At 37.4% G+C, this 18,657-nt stretch overlaps 1 protein-coding gene across 1 annotated transcript in view; it reads left to right on the top strand.

Moving 5' to 3' along the window:
• WDPCP (WD repeat containing planar cell polarity effector) overlaps positions 1–18,657 on the top strand; it is a 311,304-nt gene that overhangs the window by 148,077 nt on the left and 144,570 nt on the right. Inside the window, exons 7-9 of the mRNA XM_013967779.2 lie at positions 4,460–4,574; positions 6,845–6,978; positions 10,498–10,689. Coding sequence (XP_013823233.1) covers positions 4,460–4,574; positions 6,845–6,978; positions 10,498–10,689 — 441 coding nt within the window. The remainder of the gene's footprint in view (positions 1–4,459; positions 4,575–6,844; positions 6,979–10,497; positions 10,690–18,657) is intronic.

The raw sequence follows: 18,657 nt of genomic DNA, 5'->3' as shown, positions 1-18,657 counted from the left end.
TATATTGGTTTTGCCATACATCAACGTGAATCCGCCACAGGCATACACGTGTGCCCCATCCTGAACTGCCCCCCTCCCTCCCCGCTCCATCCCTCTGGGTTGTCTCAGTGCACCAGCCCCAAGCATCCAGTATTATGCGTCGAACCTGGACTGGCGATTTGTTTCATGCACAGGGAACTACATTAAAATTGGCAGAGTGTTTGGAAATCCCATAGGCCTTCTTATTTATTCATCCTGTTGATCTCTTCTCAAGCTCAGATCTGCTCCGGAGGTATCTCCCTTTGCTTCTTTGTCTGCTCTTTTTTAATTTTTTGAACTGTTGGATTCTCTGATTCCTTGAAATTGGGTATCTTGGTGCCCTTTTTCCTTCTTGTCCTGCCAAATCTTAAAATAGGCTTTTCCAGTTTGGAGGGCTTAAGAACTAGCTTTTTGGGGAAACAGGGAGAGATACTTTCCTGTCTGGGCTAGCATATTCTTTACCTGAGACTTATACTACTGTTTCCCTCTAATTCTGGTTATCACCATTACCATATCCAGAAATATCTTTGGCACCAGTACTTGGAAACTTATGCTTTCCCATAGATTGTTTTTATAAAAATGTATTAATTAACTTAGTAATTTGCTTATACCCTCTTATTCCAAAATCTGGTGTTAGGGCTACTTCTAGAACACATGACATTTGGAAATCAGAAATGATAGACATACCTTAATCCTAATAAGTACCCCAACTAGGTGTCAATAAGAGGGCTAACCTGATCTTTTAACCCAGCTAAAGATTGAGATGTCCCAGAGCTCAGTTGTTAGGCCTCTTTCTCTCCTTTTTTTTTTTTTTTTTCTTAAATAACAAATTTATTTTCTCACAGTTCTAGAAGCTAGAAGTCCAAGACCAGGTTGCTGTGAGGGCTGATCTCTGGTGAGACCCCTCTTCCTGATTCATAAACAACTGTCTTCTTTGTTGCCGTTTGGCCTTTTCCTTATGTGTACACATGGAAAGAGAGCCCACTGGTGTGTCTTCTTCTTTGTTAGGACACCAGGTTAATTAGATTAGAGCTCCACCCTTATGACCTCTTCACTCTTTTTAGCTCAGTTGGTAAAGAATCCACCTGCAATGCAGGAGACCCCGGTTTGATTCCTGGGTTGGGAAGATCCACTGGAGAGGGGGTAGGCTACCCGGTCCAGTATTCTTGGGCTTCCCTTGAGGCTCAGCTGGTAAAGAATCCACCTGCAATGTGGGACACCTGGGTTCGATCCCTGGGTTGGGAAGATCTCCTGGAGAAGGGAAAGGCTACTCACTCCAGTATTCTGGCCTGGAGAATACTATGGACTTTATAGTCCATGAGGTTGCAAAGAGTCAGACACGACTGAGCGACTTTCACTATTCTGTTCCAAGACTTTAAACACTACCATACATTGTTGATGACTCCCAAAGATAATCTCCAGCCCCCACTTCACCCTAGACTTCAGAGTATTTGATGTCTCTACTTATATGTTCATAGACATCTTAAACCAAACTTTTGATTCTCCCAATCTAAATTTACCTCTCCTCAAGTGTTCCCCATTTCAGGAAACCAAGTTGCTCAGCCCAAAAACCTATTAGCTTTTCTCTTGTTTGCTACATCCATTTCTTCAGCAAGCCCCAGTTGCTTCCCTTTAAAATATGTCTCAAATATATCCATGTACTGTTTCCTCTAGCATTGCCATCGAGTTCAAGCCATCATCATCTCTCACCTAGGCCACTGCAATAGCCTCCTAATGGTCTCCCTGCTTCTACTTTTGCCCTGATCCTTCTTTAAAATATAAATTATAATTCACTGCTGCTTAAAACCCTATGACTTCTCCTCAACAAGATCCCCTGACTGCCTTGCTGATTCCATCCTGTGAATATCCCTCTCACTCACTCCTCACCCTTCAAGGCACACTGGCCTACCTTTTGTCAGTTTTCCCAGGCACATTCTGACCTCAAGAGTTTTTGCATTTACTATTCTAAGGCTCAAATTCCCTTTCTTCAAGTAATCATATGGCTTGTTCTTTCACTTCATTTGGATCTGTACTCAAATGTTGTCTCCTCAAAGAGGCCTTTTTACTTCTTTATTAGTTATCTGTTTAAAGCAGCTTCTAGTTACTGGCAGTATTCAAGCATGGCTGGATCTTTGAAGGATGCTTGCAGAGATGCTAAAGAAGGAACTTCCATGTCATGTTGGAGTGGAAAATTAGACGAGATTTCCTTCTAACTGGAAATTATTTAATCCTGTCATGAATAAATTATGATTCTTTCTCTAAGCATTTGGTTAGTACCTCCTATGTGTCTGACATTGTTCTAGGCACTAGATAAGATATAAAGATATATATCTTTAAGATATAAAGATAAAAGTGGCCTAGCTAGTATCCATTAGGAACTAATAGTAGATAATGAAGAAAAGAGGTGCTTAAGAGTATGGGTGTAAAATTCTAATAGATAAAAATAAATAGAAAAGGACAAATTTTAGAGGTCTTCTGAAATAATGGCAACCCACTCCAGTATTCTTGCCTGGAAAATCCCATGGATGGAGGAGCCTGGTAGGCTACGGTCCATGGGGTCACAAAGAGTCAGACATGACTGAGCGACTTCACTTTTCTGAATAAATGAGGAAGAGATTGAATAAATGAGGGGAGAAAAAACTATTATAAGGGCGAGAACGTGAACATGAACGTGAAGTTGCTCAGTCCAGGCTCCTCTGTCCATGGGATTTTCCAGGCAATAGTACTGGAGTGGATTGCCATTTCCTTCTCCAAGGGATCTTCCCAACCCAAGGATCGAATGTGGGTCTCCCGCATTGTAGACAGACGCTTTACCATCTGAGCCACCAGGGAAGTCCTAAGGGGGAGAACCAGATATGAAAGATGACCCTAAAATTGCCTGCTTGAGAAGGGAGAATGTAGGGGTAAAGACCACATGTTATATTGTTATGGGGGTATTCCCTAAAAGGAAAATATCAGTGTTAGTCATCAAGGTATATGGTGTGGCTGGATATAATTCATAATTCGGTAGAGATTAATTAATTTATGAAGTAGTTTGAAATTCTTGAAACAAACGTGTCTTCACTTTCTCTTATTAGTCTCCCATACCAATAAAGTTAAGTTCTCCTTTCCCCTGCCTTCTGGCCCCTATGGGGTAAATTAACATGAAATTGACAGTTCCTTTAATCACACGATGAGTTTGAGTGAACTCCGGGAGTTGGTGATGGACAGGGAGGCCTGGCGTGCTGTGATTCATGGGGTCGAAAAGAGTTGGACACGACTGAGCGACTGAACTGAACTTAATCACATGGGGCCCTTCAGTTTCTTTTCTGGTTCATATGCCTGGAATCTGTTAGACAGTAGGGGAATAGTCGTCTTTTTTAAATATAATAATCACCTGATCCCTCATGCTGCTCATTGTTCACACATGTCCCAGTATGTCTTGTCACAGAATCATCCTCTCTAGCTGGGACATGATGCCTAGGTAGGTGGGGAATTCCCCTGTTTTGTTTAAAATCATAGTTGTCTTTAGATTGGGCTAGCATGTTCCTGATTAGTTTACTGATAATTGGTTTTTTTCTTCTTATACCATATGCTATTACATGATTCATCTGCTTTGAGTCTGTTGCCTTGAAGGTGAAACAATTTCTTCCAATGTTGATATTTCATAATCTCATAGATAACAAGCATACACATATGCATAGTCCTTTCAGAAGTTTTAAACATTTGGAGATGAATGAATTATACTGCCGCAAATGAAAAGGAGCAGTATAAAACCATAATGGTGATATCCAGACATCTTTTGTTGGGTGGTGGGGTGAACACTAATATTAATAAAGCCTGCATACTTTACTGTGTTTGTCTCTCCTTGAGAAGTTATTTCTGGTATGTGGTACTTATTTATGAATTTTAACGTTTAACATTGTGCTTTAATTGCCTTGGATTTACATGTATTTTAATATTTTAGACATGATCTTTATTTCAAGGAGTTTAAATTCCAGATAAATCATAATACTTGGTGTTAACATTGTAATGATGATTGCTGTTCAGTATGTAGCAATGCCTACTCAAATGTTAAGAAATCTTCTTTTAATTACTAATATAAATAGTAATCTTTGAAAACATTTCAGTAAGACACATCACATCTCTGAATGCAGTGCAAGGAAGTTTTTTCATAAACATTATTTTCCAAGTATTTAAAAGATTACACTTCTAATAAACATGGACTAAATTCAGTTTCTTCATATAGCACTGATCAGTGCACTTAACTGTGTTCCACCACTTAACCACCTGTATTTTTTTACTCAGAATGTCAGTGATTGTTTTTCAAAGAACTCTTTATAATTCCACGGTATAGATATACTTGTACATATCTGTAAGTTGTACATTTGGGGAGAAATTTTTAAAAGATTCTAATTCTTGGTATATCTCCCTCCGCCTCTCTCCCTTTACCTGTTTTTAGCTCCTCTTTGGTTCAGGTGTGCTGGTGTCCCTAAGCCTTTCCGGGCCGCAGCTGGAGAAAGTGGTGATTGACAGAAGCCTGGTGGGGAAGCTCATCTCCGACACCATCAGTGATGGTAATTACCCCCATGTGCAAATCAATTGCCTACATTAACAGTGGGGCAGGAGAAATACTGTGTCAACAGGTAGACTAATTATTACCACTAGGGACTTGAAAACACAAGTAATTGCTTATAATGGCATAGTTACAACCCCTGGGACCAGTATGAGTTTTAACTAATATTTAATGTCAAAGTTTTTGTCAATTGTTAGTATTCTTGAGTTTTTTTTACTGTTTCCTTAAAAAAGTGAACCTATTTTCTAAAGAGGTGGGTTTTTTGTTTGGTGTGTTGACATTTCAAATATTTTTCGCTTTCACATGAATTTGAATAAATAATCCCAATTTGTCAGCACAGCTACTTAATACAAAAACAAAAACAAAATCTGTTCTTTGGCTCTTAGGACATTCTTTGTTACCAAAGTCTACGAATACTAACTTCTGAGAGAGTTTAAGCAGTATTTCTAAAAATAAAAATCAATGCCAAAAATACCAGATAAATCTGAATCCTGTAAAGTGATATCACAGTTAGTATATAATTGCTACAAAGCACATAAAGACTTTAAGCCAGTTATTGAAAAGGTAACATACTGACATTTATTAATCCTTAGAAGGCTCTTTGCTGTGCCAGCCTACCTATATAATTTAATTAAAACAACTATTCTTTGTAAGATATAGTTATTTCTGTTTAATAGATAAGGAAATTGAAGCTGAGATACTGATGAACATGCCCACCAATGAGATACTAAGGAATAGCCCCAAAATGACTGAGCTGAAATTTGAACCCATTTCCTTTGCATTATAGTGTGCTGACTCCTAAAGTTTTAAGATTGCAGTTTAATTCAAGGTAAAAAAAAAAAAAAAGGCCTAAGAAACAGATTGCATAAGAAACACATTGCTAAACCAGTACAATATTGTAAAGTAATTAGCCTCCAATTAAATAAATTAAAAAAAGAAACAGATTGCAAGATCATTAGAGATTGAAAATTATCCATATCTTAAATTGAATAATCAAAAGTGTGGTCTAATGGAAAGGACAAAGGTAAGATTATAGAAACCCTAGTGTGTGCTCACTAATATCTCTGAATAATGCAGACACAATTTCTTAGAGAAAAGCACTCTGCAGCGTGGCTATCATTAGTAGTATTCCTGATAATGATAAGCTGGGGGTAGGGTTATGAGTATGCCACTTCCTCTTCCTTGTAGGATTATGGTGCTAAGGAAGCTTCCCTGTGGAAGAGGTTCTATTTTCATATGTCTAATAATTGACCCCTTCATTGACTCTGCAAGTAAAATAGTGGCTGTGATGATTTTGTCATTTTGGTGGTCCTCCATTAGAATTAAAAGGAGACCTCCAAAACTGTTCACGTTGCTGAGATATCTTTTTTCACTTGTTTCTTTAAACCACAAATACGTACATTCTCATGAGTACATGATAACAATGTGATTTCTTGGCAGTTCTCCAGATTCTCCTGTAATTGTGTAGATCTACTGTGGTTACTGCTTGCACAGCCAGGGATATGGAAGTAAAGAAATATATATAAAACATTCAATAACTTCTTTTTGCTGGTAACAATGTAAAACATTTCTCAAATTCCTACTACATGTTTTTAATCAGTATTTTTTATAACATTAATAGCTCTTTATGTAACCCAAATTAATGCAAATTAATTAACTGTGTGCTTTAGAAATATAGCTGCAGAAATGTTTTTGCTAATCTTCATTATCAAGTATTACTTTATATAATATGCATATTGGGTATAATATGTTTTAATTCATTCAGCTAGTGTACTTTCAGAAAGAAAATTCATTGGTAAAAATTTTTTTAAAAAATTGTTGGAGAACACTGATATCCTCTAATAAATCCAATTTATTCTCAGATGGTTTGTATCATATAAATACAGGATTAAAGGCTAAGTACAAATAAGTGTTTTTATCTTTACGTTCAGATATGAAACAGGGTTTTATGCTTTTCCGACCTTTATTCCAAATACATCTCATTTGTAGGTTGTTCCCAAATATCAGTGTATATTGAAATGGTCTCATGGAAAGGAAAAATATCAAATCCATGCATGATTAGATTGATTATTGTTGTTTCTTTCTAATATCTTTATTATCGTTGGGAAATGTCCACAATGATATTTAGGAGACTTCAGTTATTTCAATTAATATTCATTTATCTTCTGAAAATAGCTTTTTGTAACATTTCAGTAGAAGACACTATTAATTTGTTATTATTATTCTAACTTAGTACTTGATAGTATTATCAAGTCTTTTTTTTTTTTTAAGCTCTTCTCACAGACAGCTTCATCATCTTATCATTTTTGGCACAAAACAAACTATGTTTTATTCAGTTTGCCAAGAAGATGAGCTCTCCTGATATAAACAAAAGACTGGAAAAGCTCTCAGCCTTGGATTATAAGGTAGAGATTTGAATGTATATGGTCATATTGTTAATTATTAAGGTATGCTAGAGTATTGCTTGAGTTGATGTTATGCTCATTTTTCTTAAATGATTGTGGATTTCAGAAAAACCAGAGTTATTCATAGTATAGGATTAAGCTTGATTGTGGCCATCCAAAGTTTCCTTTTTTTACTCTCATTATGGGGGTCTAACAGTGGCATGCTTGGAGCAGTTTACATCGTACTTATGGAAATCAGAAAGATAATAGAGGCAAGTTACACATTTGAAAATGGTTTTCTTGCTGGTAGTAGTATATATACCATTCTCATTTTTCCCTAAGACCCCGTATCACTATTCTAGGCAAGGATAGCTGCTCTCGCTTCCATTTCACAAGAAAGAAGACAACACTTTCAAAGGTTAATAGAAAAGTGTAATAAACAAGGAGTGGGAAGATCCCCCTCCTCCCAATATCCAGCTATAACTGTGGAGAAAAATGCAAAAAGAAATCTCCTTCATGTGTTAGTCTCTTTCCCTTCAGTAACTCCAGGTAATTTGTTTCCTTGTATCAGGGACTTTACATCTGTTAAGGCAGGATTTTTATTTTAAATGATGTGTTTAATTTAAGTTTTGCCACATTACATTCTAACTGCTTGGAAGGCATACTCTCTGCTAGAATGAGTATCTCATACATTTTCCAGGCTGTTTCAGTTCAAGGCCTCTTTTCAGCAGTGACTTGTGTTTGCAAGACTGATCCAGCCTCTGTGACGTGGATTTGAGACAGTTCACTGTTCACTGGGAACGAGGCTGATCTACAGCTTCCTTAAAAAAGATGCACACTTACACTGTACCAGGAGTATCTATAACAGGGGCAAAGATTCTTAAAAGCCAGCTTTGTGGCTTGAAACTGTGTGTGTGTGTTTGAAAAGTCTAATAGTATTTGACCTAACCTTTTGCCCTTTGGGGTTCTTTTGGGTTATTTCTTATTGTGACTGAGTTAGTAGTGGTGTGGGAGGATTTCATTTTATTTATTGGAAAAATCTACTCATAAAAAAGATTTTTAACATGGGATAAAATACATTAACTTTTTCATCATGGTAATAAACTATAATTTGGTTTTGTTTGCAAGCCTTGTATTGCTTCTATAACACTTTGTATAATATTGATTCTTTTAAACTGAAAATCTGTAGTACTCATACATTTTGTCTAGTAAAAAATGGTTTAGCATTCCTAATGGAATTCTATTTTCCAAAATGGCTAGCTTTCCTTGAAATGTTGTTAATTTACTAATACTGGTCTTTAAAATGCACCAGTATGCATTAATTTTAATGCTTTAACTATTAAAGTGACTGTTTTTAATGCATTTATATAAAATTTTGTATGCCTACTTTCTTCATCTTCAGTGTGGTGGGTAGTTTGGCAGAGTCTTCTCAGCTTAAGGATAGTAGCTCCTCATTAATGAGAGCAGAGAGACACTGTTAGGATGTCATCTTTTCTGATGAAAAGATGTGAAAAATAGACTGAGTATATGGGTCCTGCACCTTGAGTAAGGGAGTTACGTATTTGTTCATTCTGTCATTAGATACGAGAAATTAAAATCGTAAGCACTCCATGTCATTTTTTTACATTAGAGAAGGAGTAGCCTGCTTCCCTCTGGAAAACCCATGGATTTTATCTTCCGGTTCAATATTTTAAATTAGTATTTAATATTTGATTTAATATTTGATAAAAACTGCCATTTATCTATTGGAAGGACATTTTAAGTAACTTGTTCATTTCACTTGCCCTCTTGACCATTGTGATAGAATAGTAAACCATTAATACTCAAAACAAACATTAAATTTCAGATAACATACATGATTTACATTATGTGAGGATTGAAAGTGGCAGCCTCTTGTTTTAACTCTGTTTTTTTCTATAGAAGTTCTTAAGTAACATGTATAAATGCTAGGTAGGATATCAAAATAATGTTTGTTTATTTTTAAGGACTTAGCAATTTCATTGTGATATTTCCCTCAAATGAGAAGATAGCTAGTTAAAATAGTGATATTGAGAACTTAAATATAAGAATTTGCACTTTAGAGCATAAAGTAATTTGTGTTGTCTGTCATTGCCCATTTGGATTTTAAAACAAGGAAATAGTGTAGAGTATTACAATCCTGCTCTTCTTTACAGCTATATCATAATTTAGTTCTTTTAGACTGAAACAGTTTTCACAGAGAAAAATGTAGGGGAAATATCATTAAATTATTGACCTTTAGCAAGTTTTCCTGTCTACATTTTAAAAATCCTTCAATTTATTTAACAGTGAAGGGACAGTGCAAGGAGTTAAATGTTTACCATGAGAGAACAACACTGGTAATTACTTTGATTTCAGTTCCTTTTGATGTGCATTCAGAGGATGAAGAGGTCAATAATATTATGGCCATGCAAATAGAAAAGGGTTCCTTTTGACCATATTAAAAAAAAATAGCAGAGGATTATTAAAGCATTAACCTTGATTTTAATGGCCTTGGTTGAGTGGTGAGATCACAATTTGGATGAGCCTGATTATTTACTAAATACAATACATAAATGCAACGGGTTCTTAACACCCATTGCACTCTGGCATTATCGCATTACTGCCATCCTTTGTTGCCTTGCAGACAGGAATATGAAAGCAATCTGTCATGTAGTGAGACTGGCTCCAGAAGCATTTCTCTGATAAGAAGACCCCCTGCCCTTTGCTAGTGTCTGGTCCAGTAGGCTTAGCCATGCGCTTAATCCCCAGAAAGTGGTTCGATTATTGCTGACCAGCAATGGCAAGATAGTATTTTTTTTTTTTTTATTTTCTGCTTCCAAGCTATCAACCTTCCATTAATTCCTTAAGCAGAAATACGGTGCAATCTATATTTCCTTGGCATGTGTCACCCAGATGGTGCCGTGCTTATGTTTTCAAATAACCATGTTCCAAAATAACATAGTTTGAATAATAAATTCTACAAATCCGTCCTAAGAAAAAAAAGCATAATTCTCAGAAGCTGCATAAACTTTTACACATGATGCTGTGGCTTATCCCTTTATGCAGAATTTTTGTATACATGTCTTTAAAGCGATATTTGCCTCAAGTTGTTTTTCCTTTTGTTGTTGTCAGTCACTGTTAACATGTTATGTCTTAAACAGTAGTCCGACACTCTTGGTCAGCAATACTGAACCTGTCATTTAATATAGCTGGTCTTCAATCCTATGTGTAGGTCGATGCTGTCAAGCAACCATGACTGTACATTTTGGTATTGATTGGGATTGCTATGGCCAATTCCTCCCCAACTCACATTTTTCCTTTTCCTTTCCTCTGCTAAAAATGGGGAGAATTTTGAACATATGTCTTTTTTATGTATGTGTCAAAAGAATTTGGTAAATTCTGACACCTCCTTAAGCACATGTTTAACATGCATATTTACTTGCATTTATCTACATTTACAGATGCTTTAATTTTTGTAATACTTTGAGGATTTTGCCTTTTAAAAATGATCCTTGTCTTTTTTTTTTTTTAAACCATTAGATTTCCTATTATGAAATCCCTGGCCCAGTAAATAGGACAACACAGCGTCGTCTAGCTATCAATTGTGTTCAAGATAGAGTTGTTTGCTGGTGGCCACTGGTCAGTGATGATGCTTGGCCTTGGACCCCCATTTCTTCTGAGAAGGACAGAGCCAATCTGCTGCTCCTGAGTTATGCTCAAGGAAAGCTGGAGGTAAATCTAAAGCAAATATATACATTTTGTTGAAGAGAAACTAAAGTAGGGTTATTAGTTTCCTATTCTGAAATAAGTATAAATACTTTTAAAAGTCTGTAATTAGTTTTCCAAATATTCAACAAAAGTAATTACATATGAAATGGGATCCTTTAAAGTATCACATATGGAGGATCCACAGACAGTTTCAGGACTCGCCCGAATACCATAGTGATAATTAGCACAAGCTTCTGGGTTCAAATCCTAGCTCTGCCACTACCTACCTCTCTGTCCTTGAGCAGATTACTAACCTCTATGTGCTGTGGTTTCATTATTTGAAAAACAGAGTGAATGAAGATATCCAAGTTAATAGATGCATTTAGAGCAATAATGATGTAATGCTATTATTACACGTATTAATTAATAGTCTCAATTACTATTGTGATTCTTGTCATTATCATTATTAGTGCTGTCATTACTGTTTGCTCATGATTTCATGCCTTTCAAAGCTGTGTTATTAACCACCTTCTTTAAACATCAGTTAGTCAGTCGGAGAAGGCAATGGCACCCCACTCCGTATTCTTGCTTGGAAAATCCCATGGTTGGAGGAGCCTGGTGGGCTGCAGTCCATGGGATCGTGAAGTTGGAGACGGCTGAGCAACTTCACTTTCACTTTTCACTCTCATGCCTTGGAGAAGGAAATGGCAACCCACTCCGGTGTTCTTGCCTAGAGAATCCCAGGGACAGAAGAGCCTGGTAGGCTGCCATCTCTGGGGTCGCACAGAGTCGGACACGACTGAAGCGACTTGGCAGTAGTCAGTTAGCAAACAGTAGTCAAATGCCTGTTTTCTGTAAGACTCTGTGGTGCCAAACCATGGCTGGGGCAAGGATTTGTAAGGAGGGCCTTAGAGGAGCAGCCTTCTTGATCTAGTGTCCTGCCTGGGACACAAACACCAAAAAGGGTAATCTAGGGAGTGTATATGAGATCTCACCCTATCTATTTCTGAAAATGTTCCATCATCATTCATTATCATGAACCTGTGAATATTTTCATCTTGTATCAGTACTTTTGAGTCTGAAATTCTGTTTTCTTAATGTAACTTTAAATTGAAAAAACAACCTCCTCATCATGGTTTTTCAGTGGGTAAAATGGTATGTTTTGTCTAGGTAAAATTGTATGTTCCTGTATTTTCTCTAAATCCATTATCTTTTAGACTTTAAGAAGTATTTTTCAGAATTAGTATTCTGAGAATATGAACAAGTACAAGTTTTCTCTATCCCGCACTTACCTCTTCTGATTTTATAAACTTACAGGCTATCTTTTAAGACTGAAGAGCCCTTTTTAATTAATTTACCTTTTTCTGGAACTTTTCCAATTTTGTTGTAGTAACTAAGACCACTTTTAATGCTCCAGGTATGGATTTTGTAAGGATAAAGAAGTACTTTATTCCTATTCACTTCCTGTTCATGCCTACCATCATATTGATCTTGGATCTAGAAGCTAACTGAATAGAAGACCTAATCAAAATGACTTCAGTAATAAAGCTAACTAGAATTCTTTTAAATGTTCTGTCTTACAATAAAAGTAAAAAAAAAAAAATAGCATAAATCAACCTTTAGTTTTACAGTACACAAATTACCTTTATTGAAATGAACTTATTACCTGAAATTAGGACTGTTTGAAAAGGGTATATACATATATACACATACTTCATCTCCCGTGTCTAGTTTATGGACTTTGTGGTTCGATAAACTTCAGTTTGCCTATTGGTTGGACCATATACTGTGTGACTTGAATCAAGTTTACTCCTGTAAGGTTCAGCCTGCTTGTAACTAATGATACATTCTTTGGTCTTGGGTAGATCACCTACCCTGACTGTAGTTTTCTAATTTTTAAAATGATGGATTTAAACTATATGAGTCCCAGGCAGCTCAAAAAAAAAGTACTCATCTGAATTCTGAAGCACAGGTCTGATTTTGCCATTGCTTATTCAAATGCATTCATTAGATTTTCAGCTAAACTTAGCTTCCGCACTGAAAAGCACCCCCTTGCCCCGACTGGTCGTGACCTACTGTGCCAATGTTATTTCTTTATACAAATCTATGTTCTAGTCAAATGATGTACTCACTGCTTCTTTATTTCTTGCCTTCTGCCTGTACAAATTTCAAGTAGGAAATGGCAACCCACTCCAGTATTCTTGCCTGGAAAATTCCATGGACAAAAGAGCCTGGCAGGCTATAGTCCATGGGGTTGCAAAGAGTCAGACACAACTGAGCATGCAAGCAGTGCACACCTGTACAGATTACAGGTATTTCTATCTGAAATGCCCTTCCCTGGGCTTCCTGGGTAGCTCAGCTGGTGGAGAATCCCCCTGCAATACAGGAGACCCTGGTTCAATCCCTGGGTCGGGAAGTTCCCCTGGAGAAGGGATAGGCTACTCACTCCAGTATTCTTGGGTTTCCTTGATGGCTCAGAAAGTAAAGAATCCTCCTGCAATGCAGGAGACCTGGGTTTGATCCTTGGGTTGGGAAGATCCCCTGGAGGGAGGACATGGCAACCCACTCCAATATTGGGGCTTCACTAGTGGCTCAGACAGTAAAGAACCGGTCTGCCATGCAGGAGACCTGGGTTCAATCACTGAGTCAGGAAGATCCCCTGGAGAAGGGAATGGCAACCCATTCCAGAATTCTTGCCTGGAGAATTCCATGGATAGAGAAGCCTGGTGGGCTATAGTCCATGGAGTCACAAAGAAACAGACACGATGGAACTAACACTTTCACTCTTTCTCTCTTCACATCATTCATCAGCTGTTGAGCATGACCATGGAGTAGCTGTTGTTGTTTAGTCCCTAAGTCCTGTACTACGCTTTTGCAGTCCCATGGACTATAGCTCACCAGGCTCCTCTGTCCCTGGGATCTCCCAGGCAGGAATACTGGAGTGGGTTGCCATTTCTTCCTCCAGGGGATCTTCCCATTGCAGGGATCAAACCCATGTCTCCTGCATTGTCAGGTGAATTTTTTACCACTGAGTGACCTGGGAAGCCATAAGCACTGTATTTCGTGCCAGAGGATATGAATACAAAGCTTTCCCTGCCTGCAAGGATCTTAGTGTCTACCAGTGAGAGACAAATATGAAAACACGTGCGTACACTAAAGTGTTAAAGTGCTGTGGATATATGTTAACAGTACAGGAACCAGTGGGAAATGATTGTTTTTACCTAGAGAGATAATAAGGGGGAACTTTCAAAGAGGATTTACAACTTGCTCAAGGTTGGTATGGAGAAGACAATGGCACTCCACTCCAGTACTCTTGCCTGGCAAATCCCATGGACGGAGGAGCCTGGTAGGCTGCAGTCCATGGGGTCGCTAGGAGTCAGACGTGACTGAGTGACTTCACTTTCACTTTTCACTTTCCTGCATTGGAGAAGGAAATGGCAACCCACTCCAGGGTTCTTGCTTAGAAAATCCCAGAGACAGAGGAGCCTGGTGGGCTGCCGTCTATGGGGTCGCACAGTCGGATACGACTGAAGCGACTTAGCGGCAGCAGCAGCAGCAAGGTTGGTACACAGTTTTACTTTTTTTTTTGGTTACTGTCCTGAGTTTCATATCAAAATTGTACTAGCCTTGTGGAGTGATTTGACTAGCTTTTCTCTTTTCTCCTCTGTGAAACAGTACCAAAAGAAATATATGATACTTGAATTTTTGGTAAAACACATAAAAGCATCTGGGTGTGCTATCTTTTAAGGAAGATAGATTTATTTTTTTATCATTGATTCAGTTTTTCAGTGGTTGGTTTTCAGGAATTCTGTTGTTTCCTTGAGTCATTTTCCTTATTTTGTGTTTTTGGAAAATTATCCATCTTGTTTAAGTATTTGAATAGATTTTCGTTAAGTTTTATATGATATTTGTACCTGATTTTTACTTATTACCACTGACTGTATATATTTATCTTAATATATTAAGATATAGAATAATTCTTTTATCAAGTAGCTTCTGTCTTAGATTTGGTCCTTTCAATCTATCAAAATTAAATTGTTGGAAAAATTAATAAAGATTTTTTTTTCAGAACCTCATGTGAACTTCTAAATGCAAAAAAGTGAATGTCTTTTGGAATAATTGTCTGGGGAAATAATTGTTTCTTTCTGTGTGTATAAAGACAGTCTTTAACCATGAATTGTAGCATATTTTTTAGGAAAACGTGAACTAAAACTACTAGTTTATAAAGGTAATATTTGGGCATATATCTTTAAATATTTTTCACTAGCAACCAATAAACTTCTTACACTAATCTTCAGAATAAGAGATACAATATACTATTAAACCCTAAAAGTCAGACTACAAAAGTAGCAACTTTATAAAGAAGAAATTTAATCTTTGTATCTATTAAATGACAGAATTTAAAAAAATCATTTCCCATCCAAGTTCAATCAGAAAAGATAATAAGCTTTTATTTGGACTGTGGCAAGATCCTAGAGTAGTGGTTCCTAGCCTTGGCAACACATTACAGTCACCTACAGAGCTTTTACAAAGGGATGCACCCAGACCAGTTACATCAGAATCTCCAGAGGGGGAGGCAGCATCAGTATTCTTTCACAGCTTCCCTAGGTGATTCTCATGTGCATCCAAGTTGAGAACCACTGCTTTACAACAGGCTGAAAAAATTGTATAAAGCCATCTCTTTTACATAACAGACCATGGAAAGGATAAAGCCCACATACTGAACCAAATGAGTGTTCTAATAGTAGACTCTAAGTAGAAAATTGGCTTACCAAGCAGCTGAAGAGGAAAAAAAGAAAAACAAAGAAAACAGAAATAAGCTCTCTGTTACTGAATTATCTGTCTTTCAGAGGAAGAACGTTTTAAAATTTATTTTATGGATATTAGAAAACTGCAGGTCTAATTGCACACCACAGAGTTCTAAACAACAGTACATATCTTAATTAGAAACATAGAACAAGAGAGATTTTTGTTGTCTGGGAAAAAGATTGTCTTGAAAAATGCACAATAACTAGGATGAAGAAAAACATTTTTATCTATAAAATTCATTTAAAAATAGTTTTCTGTGGTATTTGTGTTTATTCTCATACATAACACGGTAGTCCTTTTTATTTAATATAGGACTTCCCTGTAGCTCAAACATAAACAATCTGGCTGCAATGCAGGAGACCAGGGTTTGATCCCTGGGTTGGGAATATCCTCTGGAGAAGGGAATGGCAATCCACTCTAGTATTCTTGCTTGGAGAATTCCATGGACAGAGAAGCCTGGCAGGCTACACAAAGAGTCAGACACGACTGAGTGACTAACACATATATGCTTAAGATTCCCTGGAGTAGGAAATGGCAACCCATTCTAGTATTCTTGCCTGGAAAGTCCTATGGACAGAGGAGCCCAACAGGCTTCAGTCCATGGGGTCGCAAAGAGTTGGACATGACTGAGTGGCTGAGCACACTGTCTATATTTACTTTTAGAAAAAGTAATTACTATCATCCTGCTGCTGTTGCTAAGTCACTTCAGTAATGTCCGACTCTGTGCGACCCCATAGACAGCAGCCCACCAGGCTCCCCCGTCTCTGGGATTCTCCAGGCAAGAACACTGGAGTGGATTGCCATTTCCTTCTCCAATGCAGGAAAGTGAAAAGTGAAAGTGAAGTCGCTCAGTCGTGTCCGACAGTTCACGACCCCATGGACTGCAGCCTACCAGGCTCCCCTGTCCATGGGATTTTCCAGGCAGGAGTACTGGAATGGGGTGCCATTGCCTTCTCCGTACTATCATCCTAGAAATATTTAATTCATTAACTTTGTCAAAAATGTGATGACCACCCAACTTACTTTTATCTTATTTGAGTAGATATTTTAACTTTTCAGCTATAAGCATTCGATAAAACTTTCTGAGTATGGCAATAATTTCAAGATATCTTATTCAGAGAAGGCCACTTGAATCTGTTTAACCAAATTAATAAAAAACATATTAGCAGAGCTATTAAACCTTAAAACATGTTGTCAAGGAATGATTTAGAGGAGCAGTCAATTGATGAGAAAGTAAAAATGTGACCTACTTTTAATACAGTGTAATTTGATAAAAGAAGCATTTAGAAAGCATTACATATGCATTCACCTGAAAAGCCAGAATATTTCAGAGACATCTCTTCCAAAGAGATGTATATATTGTGTTATTTTTCAACTAAATAACCAAGATTTTCTATCTTAGGGATGATGAGGTTGTTTTAATCTCTTTATTATAAAGTACAGTAAGGAAAACCATAGGGACAAGATATATAATTTAATGAGCTTTTACTAAAGAAACACCCCTGTAACCACACTCAGGTCAAGAAATAGACTTTCCCAGGCACCAGAAATAGTGCTATGTACTTACTCTGTTTTAATCTCAACCCTTTCCTAGTCCCCCAGAGTATCCTCTGTTGTGACTTTTACATTTTTTCTCATATATCACCTAAGTGTGTATCTCACAAAACTGCAGTTTAATATTATCTATTTAAAACATGCTAATATGTCTTTTATTTATTTATTTTTGGCTACACTGGGTCTTTGTTGCTATGTGGGACTTCCTATAGTTGCAGGGAGCAGGGACTACTCGCTAATTGCAGTGAGGCAGACTTCTCATTGAGATGTCTTCTCTTGTTGCAGAATGTAGGCTCTAGAGCCTGTGGGCTTCAGTTAGTTGTTGCATGCAGGCTCTAGAGCACCGACTGGCTCAATAGTTGCGGTGCACAGGCTTACTTGCCTTGCAGCATGTGGAATCTTACCAGTCCCATGTCCTCTGCATTGACAGGTGAATTCTTAACCACTGGACCGCCAGGGGAGTCCTAAAACATGTTAATGTGTCTTTGAAATCTCTTTTTAGTCTGCAAGTTCCCACTCCACTCTTTTTTTATGTTTTTCATTGAAAGTTATCTGTTGAAACTGTAGTGTCCCACAGTCTGGATTTTGTTGGTCCCGTCATCATGATGTGGTTCAGCATGCTTCTTTGTCTTTTGAAAATTCTGCAAGTTAGTGGTCAGTTTTGGCAAGAATGTATGTGAAGGAGTGTTTTTTAATTGGAAGGCATATGATGCTAGGTTGTATTTCTCTCTTTTGGTTGACTCTCTTTTTTTATTTTTAGTAACTACTGATGCTCAGTGCTTAGGTCCATTAATTCATGGAGGTTGCAAAATGGTGATATCTAATGACATTATTTTTTAATTAGTTGGGATACTTTTATAATGAGACACTTCTACTCATCTCCTGTGTGTTTTCCCAGTAGCTGGATTCATATAGTGTGATCAGGATAAGTGTCTGTTTCTTTTATTTACTAGTTTTCAAGATTGGATTGGTTCTCTGTCACTCCCTGAAGGTAATCAATTAGTTTTTGTTTTTAAATAACATTATTAACTCATGGATTTAGACATATTTGACTTAATGGGTTTCATAAATTGTTATATTTTTGGAAGTACAGATTCTTTAACTAGAGCGAAGGTATTCTCTTCGAGTTGGCTTCTCTTCTTGTCATACCTTAGTAATGGATAGCTTCCCTTTACTGGTAGCTACCCTATACCAGAGGGTAGCTTCCCTCTGGTATAAAAATATAGTCCATGGTTATCTTGTGCATTTCCTGCTGCAAACATGGAATTCTTGATTTATTCAATAAGGTCTGGTTTCTGAATCACTGAAGAAATGAAAGAGGAAATTAAAAAATTAAATGAGATATTTTTTGAGAGAGAAATGAAAAAGAAAGCAAGATTATCCAAAAGGTATGCTGCTGCTGCTGCTGCTGCTAAGTCGCTTTAGTTGTGTCTGACTCTGTGCAACCCCATAGACGGCAGCCCACCAGGCTCCCCCGTCCCTGGGATTCTCCAGGCAAGAACACTGAAGTGGGTTATCATTTCCTTCTCCAATGCAGGAAAGTGAAAAGTCAAAGTGAAGTCGCTCAGTCGTGTCTGACCCTCAGCGACCCCATGGACTGCAGGCTCCTCTGTCCATGGGATTTGCCAG

This window comes from Capra hircus, chromosome 11, assembly GCF_001704415.2.
Source record: "Capra hircus breed San Clemente chromosome 11, ASM170441v1, whole genome shotgun sequence".
Taxonomy (NCBI): Eukaryota; Metazoa; Chordata; class Mammalia; order Artiodactyla; family Bovidae; genus Capra; species Capra hircus.
This window is presented reverse-complemented; position numbering and strand designations above follow the sequence as displayed.